Below are 9,569 nucleotides of genomic sequence, written 5' to 3' on the forward strand. Positions count from 1 at the left end.
CGTCTCAAAAAAAAAAAAAAAAAAGGCATCACAAATGGAGCTGCTTAAAATAACAGACATTTATTATAGTCACACAGCTCCGGAGGCTGGAAGTCCATGATCAGAGTGACGGCAGGCCTGCTCCTTCTGAAGGCTCCAGGAAAGGCTCTGAAGCAGGCCCCTCTCCCAGCTTCTGGTGATGCGTTGGCTTGTGGAGCAGAATTCCAGTCTTTACACGGTGTTCTCCCTGTGTGCGTATCTGTCCATGTCCAAATCTTTATTTTTCCTTTTTTTAAGAGACAGGGTTTTTCTCCATCATCCAGGCTGAAGTGCAGTGGTGTAATCACAGCTCACTGCAGCCTCCACCTCCTGAGCTCAAGTGATCCTCCTACCTGAGCCTCCCAAGTAGCTAGGACTACAGGTGTACACCACCATGCCACGCTAATTTTTTTATTTTAATTTTTCTGTAGAGATGGGGTCTTGCTATGTTGCCCAGGCTAATCTGGGCTCAAGCAGTCCTCCAGCTTTGGCCTCCCAAAGGGCTGGGATTACAATGTGAGCCACTGCACCCAGCCCAAATCTTCCTTTTTTGTTTTTTTGAGACAGTCTCTCTCTGTGCCCAGGCAGAGTGCAGTAGTGCAATCTTGGTTCACTGCAACCTCTGCCTCCTGGGTTCAAGCGATTCTCCCACCTCAGCCTCGCACTACAGGTGTGAGTCACCATGGCCAGCTAATTTTTGTATTTTTTTTTGGTAGAAACAGCGTTTCGACATGTTGCCCCAGGCTGGTCTCAAACTCTTGAGCTCAAGCGATCCTCCTGCCTCAGCCTCCCAAAGTGCTGGGATTATAGGCATGAGCCACTGTACCCAGCCTAAGTCTTCCCCTTTTTATAAGGATAGCCGTCGTGTTGGATTAGGGCCCACACTAATGACCTCATTCCACCTTGGTTATCCCCAGAAAAACTCTATCTCCAAATGCAGTCACATTCTGAGGTACTGTGGGTCAGGACACTGATATATCTTTTTGGGGGACACCACTCATAACACCAATAGAATCACCATTGAGGGCTGTGCTTCCTTAGGGGCTCAGGCTACTGGGGAGCCCTGGGCAGGGTGGGGGCAGAGGGACCCATGCAAGAGCAGAGACTGCTCTTCCTGGGCAGGCCAGGTCTCTGGGCAGAGGTAAACATCCGGGGGGCTCTTCATGAGGGCAGGATGCCATCCAGGTTGGGTGCTGGTGCTGGTCGCCAGCACAGGACACGGTGGCCACTGGGGCAGGTGAATGTGTTAGCAGCAAGGGCAGTGCCCCCAGCCGGGAGCCAGTTGTCCTGACTCAGAGGACACGTATGGGACTTGAGGCCTCAGTTTCTCCTCAGGCCTGAGGGTGTAGCCTGGATCGCAGCTGGGAAACTCTTCTGAGTTCAAAATGAGCCATGGAGGGCTCCAAGCCCAGCAGAGTAGTCCTGGCAGGAAAGGGAAGGGACGGGGAGGTCCCTGCTCCTCCCTAGGTGGACTTGCATCATGTCACAATCAGGCCAGGAAGCCCAGAGGCTTTAAAAAGTCTGCGTCTCAGCATTGGATATTCAGGACCCCCTTACAGTCGGCCAGGCCCAGGTATGCAAGCTCCTTAGAGCTGGCCCCAAACCAGGAGCTCCTGGGGCTGAGACAGATGCAGACCTGCTCTCCTGCCCTTCCTACCATCCCCTGGCCCCCACCATCCAACAGAAGTCCAGGCCAGCCTGCCTCCCCCTCCAGTGGGGCCTCCACAGCGACCCGATGGACCTGTATGGGTGACTGGCCCCATAACCGGCATCTACCACATCCCACGCACATGGGGTCTCTCACGGCAGCCCGTGCCCAAGGACAGATGGGCTGACCCGCAGGCATCCACAAGTGGCACTGAAGAAGCCGTGAGGAAAGGGGGAGGTGGGAAGGGCCTTGTCCAGAGTGTCTGGCTGCATGGGAGACGCAACAGCTCCCACTGGCACCCTGCACACAAGGGAAAGGCCTCGAAATGCGCTCACCAAAGCCTCAGAGTTTTATTATCAGCAGCTCACATTCGGGTACAGGTTCCTATGAAGATTGCCCCACCTGGTGGGAGGAGGGAGAGAGCAGGGCTGGCTGAGATGGGGCTGCCAGGGCCATGGCCTCCAGCTGGGTAAGCGGGAATCTGAGAGCCCCTGGTGCACACGGAGCCTCCTGGCACACACAGGATTGTCCCAAACACAAAGGACCCTGGCACACTCAGGGGCACTGAATCTGGCAATGAGTCTGCACTGCTGTTATGAGAGTGGGTTTTTCGGCCAGGCGTGGTGGCTCACGCCTGTAATCCCAGCACTTTGGGAGGCCGAGGCAGGTGGATCACCATATCAGGAGTTCAAGACCAGCCTGACCAACCTGGTGAAACCCTGTCTCTACTAAAAATACAAAAATTAGCTGGGCGTGGTGGCACATGCCTGTAATCCCAGCTACTCAGGAGGCTGAGGCAGGAGAATCGCTTGAACCTGGGAGGTGGAGGTTGCAGTGAGCTGAGATCATGCCACTGCACTCCAGCCTGGGCAATAGAGCAAGACTCCATCTCAAAAAAAAGAGAGTGGGTTTTTCTCAGGTCTTCTTTGTGCCCAATTCCAAATGTGGCTGTCTCCTCTGCAGAAGCAGGTCTGCTTGTCAAGAATTCAAGCACACCTTGTGCTTTGTGGTCACAGGAGAGGAGGGGCCGCTTTTAAATACAAGCCTACTCCTGTCATCGGACTAGAACAAAGGCCCACTGGCCAGAAGCACATGAGAAGTGAGAGTTGCCTTTCTGCCTTGTCTGGCATCGTGTGTGTGCATGTCTGTGCAACTGTGCATGTGTGCACATGTGTAGTAAACCTATGCATGTACATGTGCATGTGCCTATGTTGGTGTCCGTGTATATATGCCTTGCGTGTGTGTGCTTGTGCACGTGCAGGAGTGTATGGGTGTGCCGTGTGTGTGCCTGTGTACATGTGCAAGAGTGGGCTCAGGTGTATCCACATGTTCATGGTGTACCTGCGCCAGTCCTAGACCTGGTGTCAGACTCTGCTGCTCCCCACTGGCATAAAGGCAGACCCTGAGCTGGGCATGGGGACACAGACAGGTAACACGCAAACCATAGGGTCCTGATCCAGGGGATGCTGGCCAAGCCACGGGCAGTGCAATGCAGTATGGCCAAGGAAGGTTTCCCTCAAGGCAGGGCCCCCCAGGAGCCCACTGGCCACGCCCAGAGGTGGTGTTAGTTCTGTAGTGTGAACTCGTAGGTTCTGGTCTCCCAGCGGGAGAGGTCCTTGTCCATCATGCTACGCTCAGTGAAGGTCACGTGGCCGTCCGCATCTACCAGGATGATGGTGTTGGTTCTGAAAGAGAGCAGGGTCCCTCATTCACCTGGTGTCCCTCAGCCCTGCCCTGCCTGTCACAGCCACAGCTAGGGCAAGAATGCAGGCAGGTAGAGGCAGGACCCCCATGCCTGGAGGCTGTGCCAAGTCACAGAAGAACAGCAGCCTCCGTCTTGGGGATGATGAGGGGCCGTCAGTGGCATGTGAGCTTCTGGTTGGCTCCGCAGGCCCACGCTAAGTGAGTCCTGCTACCTTCACTAGGAACCACCCCACCCTGCCCTGCTCTCCCTGTGTAGCATGAGCCATGGTACACAGAAGCCTGCGGGCTGACCACACACTTCCCCCTCGGAGGCCCAGGTTCCCAGACACAGCCACGCTTGGTTCTTCCAAGAGGTCAAGCTGTTGACCACTTGGGGCCCAGGCTTCCTCTATCTGGAAGACTCCCCTCCTGTGCCCTCTCTCCCAATGCCCAGGCCATGCCAGCCCACCTGAAGCAAACATTCAGCACACTCTCCTCTCCTCCAACCCTCTCTGCTGTGGGCTTTGCAGACAGAGGGTGGCACCGGATTCCCCAGCAGCCCCGGCACACGCTGGTTCCCAGGGCAGACACACACTCAGTGTTCCCCGTCGGGTGGGACCCAGTGGCCATGCGGCCTGTCAAGGAGAGGACTTGGCACCTGCCTTTCCCTCACACACAGGAATATGAGTCTATGATAGAGGAGGGGCTGAAAGAAATGACACTGTGCACCTGCCAATGGGCTGGCCAGCCCCAGGCGGGAAAGGCTGGCCAGCAGCTGCCACCCAAGGGTACAGCCTGCAGGCCTAGTGCCACCATGGTGCTGGGGCGTTTGCCCACAGGGATCCACCAATGTGCAGGCAGCCCTGAGGCCATCCTGGCCCCATGTGGCTATGTACTGGCTTCTTAAGCCCAGCCTGTGGGGCCCCGGGAGCCTGTGGTATCTGCTCACCCTGTAGCTGCATCTGGACAGGGCAGAAGCTCTGGAATCCACTCGGGTGAGGAAGGAGCCTGGCCCTCGCTATGGAACATGGGGACACTTGGCTTCTTTGCCGACCCTCTAGCGTGGGAGGTGAGACATGGGATAGGAGGTGGCACACCCACCGGGCTGCAATACCTGGTGCCGTAGCCAGGGCAGCGCACGCACACAGCTGCATACTTGCTCAGCACGGGCTGCACGTACTCCCTGCCCTGGTCCTCGATGGCTGGGTCTGGCAGCTGCCTGCAGGATGGAGGGAAGCGGTGGCCATTAGTCCCTCTGTGGCCTGCCCACAGCTTGGTCTAGCCCCATCCCACCTGGTGGCCTAACTGGCTCTGGGGAGTGGCCGGGGAACTGCAAGGGTTGTTTCTTTTCTTCTTTTCTTTTTTCTCTTCTCTTCTCTTTTCTCTTCTTTTCTTTTTTTGAGGCAGAGTTTCACTCTTGTCACCCAGACTAGAGTGCAATGGCTCGATCTTGGCTCACTGCAACTTCCACCTTCCAAGTTCAAGCTATTCTTCTGACAGAAGTCCACTCAAGCCAGCCATTGTAGCTAGCATCAGGGCTCCAGTTGTCAGCTGGGATTACAGGCGTGCACCACCAAGCCCATCTAATTTTGTATTTTTAGTAGAGACAGAGTTTCACCATGTTGGCCAGGTTGGTCTTGACCTCCTGACCTCAGGTGATCCACCCACCTTGGCTTCCCAAAGTGCTGAGATCACAGGCATGCACCACCACAACAGGCCTGTTTCCTACACGTTTCTGCTCAAGGCGGAAAATCTCCATCTACCCTTAACTTATGACTCAATCGTAGAGCTTTGGCCCCAGACAGCACACACAAGCTCCCTGCGTGCCCCAAGAGGTGCACTGTGGGCATCTGCCCCTGTGACAGAAGTCCACTCAAGCCAGCCATTGTAGCTAGCATTGGGGCTCCAGCCATCAGTGAGGGCAGCCAGGGCCGGTCCTCAGCCTGCCCCAGATGGCACACTGATGGGGCCTGTGTGGACTTACAGCTGGGAGGGGCTGCTGGGCACGCCCAGGTGGGGTTCTTCCAATGAGGCAGTGATGCTGAGGCTGAAGGACGAGGCCGCAGATCAGTGGCCCAGAGGAGAGGGAGGGTAGACAGGGCGCAGAAAGGGGCCCCAGGGGGAGGAGTGGGAGACAGTCCATGGGGGCTTCCCTGAAGGGGGCGAGCTGGACAGGGTGGGAGTGGATGCTGGGTCACCTGGGCAGGGCAGTGGTCTGACCTGGGTGGGGAACGAGGGATGGGTGGGGCATCTTGCCCAGTGGGAGAAAGGCTGGCACGGCAAGCACCAGGACCCCTGGCTGGGGCAACCAAGACTCCGGTGCCTGGCACCTGAGGGGCCTTGAGGCCTATGGGCAAGGAAGTGGGTGGGGGCACCTACACCCAGGCAGTTCCCGGAACTGCAAGTCCCTGCCCAGCACTCAGCCCAGGGTCGCTGGAGACAGACCGCATGCAGGAAGCCCCATCAACCCTGAGAGTGCTGACCCTGGCCACTCATTTCCATGATTTGTCTCTTCCGCCTGGGTTTGCTGAGTGTCTAGAATCTTCTGGAACTTCCCGCTAGCCCTCGGCATGCAGAGGGGAGCATCCATCTGCTCTGGGCCCCAGGTGGCTGCATCAAGCCTCTGGGCACACTGAGCCTCCCCTGGGCCTGGGCCTGGGCCCATCTCCTGTCATCAAAAGTCCCTGGTGTTGGAAACCTCAGCTGGCTCGAGGGGACAGGCAGGGAGGACAGCATGTCCGTCAGCTTCCTTGCAGCTGGGGACCCAGCCTGGCCACCTCCACGGGCCTCCCAGGGCAACAGAGCCTGCCTTTCCCTCTGCCCTGGTTGAGAGACACCAGGGCTCACCCCAGCAGGACCCGCCCACTCACGCCTCTTCATTGTTGAGCACATCCAGGAGGTTGGCAATGAGCACATCCTTGGGCAGTGCCTGGCTCCGTTCCACAGCCTCCAGGAAGAGCTGCTTCCCAAAGCACAGTTTCCTCCAGGGCGTCTCCAGCAGCGCGTTGCTCAGCCCGTAGGTGCCTGTGGGGAGCAATCAGCTGGCCATGCAGAGGCCTTGCTGTGCCATGTCAGGGCAAATTGCCACCTGCCACCCACCTAACATGGGGTACAGCTGGAGACAATGAAATCAGGCCAGACTAAGGCCAAGCCACTCCATGCTCCAGCACCTTCCCTATGCTCATTCCTGACCTGACGGCTTGGCAAAGAGTGGAGAACTCAGCAGTAGGCGGAAAGGGGCACCCACAGGAGACCACAAGGCACAGATGCCCAGCAGCATGGATGGATGAATAAGAAATGAGCAACCCAGGCCGGGCACGGTGGCTCAAGCCTGTAATCCCACCACTTTGGGCGGCCGAGACGGGTGGATCACGAGGTCAGGAGATCGAGACCATCCTGGCTAACACGGTGAAACCCCGTCTCTACTAAAAAATACAAAAAACTAGCCGGGCGTGGTGGTGGGTGCCTGTAGTCCCAGCTGCTCGGGAGGCTGAGGCAGGAGAATGGCGTAAACCCGGGAGGCGGAGCTTGCAGTGAGCTGAGATCCGGCCACTGCACTCCAGCCTGGGCGACAGAGTGAGACTCCGTCTCAAAAAAAAAAAAAGAAATGAGCAACCTGAAATCTCACAGGCAAAGGGGGCAGCCAAGAGGGAACCTCTCCACCTCACGTCAGGTTGGGGGGCCACCTGAGAAGTTCAAGAGCAGGAGAATTAGCTACCAGAGGCCAGGAGGCACCCACCACAATCACGTCCCTATCTGGGGAACCCCCAACAGTGCCACACAGTGGGCACAGGTGCAGGCTGGGCCTCAGCAGAGCATGGCCCACCTCTGCATACCAGCCAGGCCCCTGGCTAGGAGAGCCAGGGGGCTCAGTGCACAGACTCTGAACTGTGGCTTCTCTGAACTGTGGCTTCTCAGAACAAGCTCCCAGAGTGTTGGCAGAAGGCAAGGCCAACAGGAAAAGGGTTTCTCACGACACAAAAAGCGAAGGGGAGGGACTTGAGGTGGAGAAGCACCTCACCTCAGAGGCTCTTCTCTAGAAGCCAGAGCAGCAGGGGTGGGCTTGATGGCAGCCATGCACCCCAAATGATGCACCAGAGAGACCAAGACACCACCCCTTTCCCTGTCAGACTTCCAGGAGAATATCTTGGCCAAGGCATTTCCCAGGGAGACAGCTCTGGCTCTGCCAGGGCCCCCAGAGCCAAGCCTCCAGCCCCAGGTGTCACAGTGCTTTTTCCATCATGAACGACATGGAAGACCATTCAACTGCACAGTCATGGGCAAAGAATGGAGCTGGACTCTGGACTCTACCTCACATCATACACAAAAGATAACTCAGGTCGAGAGAGGTGGCTCACTCCTATAATCCCAGCACATCGGGAGGCTGGGGCAGGAGGATCACTGGAGCCCAGGAGTTCAAGACCAGCCTGGGCAAAATAGTGAGACCTTATCTCTACAAAACGTTAAAAGTTAGCTGGACATGGTGGCATACATCTGCAGTCTCAGCTACTTGGGAGGGAGGATCTCTTTTTNAGTGCTGGGATTACAAGCGTGAGCCACTGCACCCGACCAGGGAAGGAGGATCTCTTAAGGCCAGGAGGTTGAGGGTGCAGTGAGTCATGACTGCACCACTGCACTCCAGCCTGGGTGACAGAGCCAGACCCTGTCTCAAAAAAAAAAAAAAAAAGTTAACTTAAATCCAACCAAAGACCCGAGTGAAACAGCAAAAACGATAAAACTCTGAGAAGAAAGTATCAGGGGGAAAGCTTCATGACCTTAGATTAGGTAATGGTTTCTTAGAAAAGAATCCAAAATCATGAGTAACAGAAAAAAAAAAAGAGACATGGGACTTAAAAATTTAAAGCTTTGTGCTTTAAATAAGAGACTTGTAGCTAGAATGAATGTATAAAGCACTCCTATAACTCAAAAAGATAATCCAATTTGAATAACCATTTCTCCAAAGAAGACATACAAACGGCCAACGAGCATGAGAATAGCTGTTCAACATCATAGCCATCAGAGAAATGCAAACCAAACCACGAGGCCACTCCACTTCACACCCACTATCATGGCTATCACCAAAAACACAGAAAATAGCCAAGTGTTGGCGAGGATTCAGAGAAGCTGCAACCCGCATACATTGCTGGTGGGAATGCATAAGGCTGCAGCAGCTTTGAGAAACAGTTTGGATGTTCCTCAAAAGGTTTAACAGGGTTACCATACAACTTAACAACTCCATTCCTAGGTATTCACACAAGAGCCATAAAAACACACGCCCACACAAACGCTGTGAGGTCACACTGTGAGCAGCACTGTTTATAACAGGTGAAAGGTGGAAACAATGCAAGTGTCCATTAATGGATGAAGGGAAGAGACAAAAAGTACCAACTGGCTTGAGGGTTCAGGGCAGCTGGCTCGGCAACTCCTTAAATTCCTATGGCTACAAGAAAAAACACACTCTTGATAAACTTCCTCACAATAGCAGTGATCACATACATTATCAGACCCTCTTAACTCTGACTTACAGCCCAGACTACTACAACCCCGACTGGACAGAGAACCAGCCTTCAAACACTCTTTTCTGATAAGCAACTACAGACCGTAAGCCAGTTTCAGCAGTTCATATAGGCTGCGCTCCAACTGTGTCCTAGAGCTCACCTTCTGATGGAAAGAGCCAGATTTTACCTCATTTTAATGCTAAAACCCCGCCCCAAAGTGAACATGGGATGTATGTTACATATATGTTTATCTATTGCATATGTTCTCGGGTCCCCTCATAAATATGTATAGCTTTTCCCCAAACCTATTGAATATGTATGACCCTATTGTGTGATATGGACCTCAGGAGGCATAAAATTCAAACTGCCCTTCTCCTCTTTAAAGAGAGCACCTCGGCCGGGCGCGGTGGCTCACGCCTGTAATCCCAGCACTTTGGTAGGCTGAGACGGGTGGATCACGAGGTCAGGAGATCGAGACCATCCTGGCTAACATGGTGAAACCCCGTCTCTACTAAAAATACATTTAAAAAAATTAGCCGGGCGCAGTGGCGGGCGCCTGTAGTCCCAGCTACATGGGAGGCTGAGGCAGGAGAATGGTGTAAACCCGGGAAGCGGAGCTTGCAGTGAGTGGAGATCGTGCCAGTGCACTCCAGCCTGGGCGACAAAGCAAGACTCCGTCTCAAAAAAAAAATAAATAAATAAAATAAATAAATAAATAAATA

At 54.7% G+C, this 9,569-nt stretch overlaps 1 protein-coding gene across 14 annotated transcripts in view; it reads right to left on the reverse strand.

Annotated features, from left to right (window-relative positions):
- Positions 1-720: 720 nt before the first annotated feature.
- TANGO2 (transport and golgi organization 2 homolog) overlaps positions 721-9,569 on the reverse strand; it is a 49,235-nt gene continuing 40,386 nt past the window's right edge. For 6 of the 14 annotated variants that reach the window (XM_017856692.1, XM_017856688.1, XM_017856689.1 and 3 more), the window contains 3 exons: positions 6,220-6,373; positions 4,464-4,568; positions 1,993-3,351 (listed from right to left, as the gene is read on the reverse strand). In XM_017856692.1, the coding sequence (XP_017712181.1) occupies positions 3,231-3,351; positions 4,464-4,568; positions 6,220-6,373 (380 nt within the window). In that variant the 3' untranslated portion in view covers positions 1,993-3,230. Of the gene's footprint in view, positions 3,352-4,463; positions 4,569-6,219; positions 6,374-8,047; positions 8,790-9,569 lie in introns of those variants that run through there. The other 8 variants (XM_017856693.1, XM_017856694.1, XM_017856700.1 and 5 more) reach the window with 4 other exon arrangements.

The sequence above is a fragment of the Rhinopithecus bieti genome, unplaced genomic scaffold (assembly GCF_001698545.2).
Source record: "Rhinopithecus bieti isolate Rb0 unplaced genomic scaffold, ASM169854v2 scaffold_44745, whole genome shotgun sequence".
Taxonomy (NCBI): domain Eukaryota; kingdom Metazoa; phylum Chordata; class Mammalia; order Primates; family Cercopithecidae; genus Rhinopithecus; species Rhinopithecus bieti.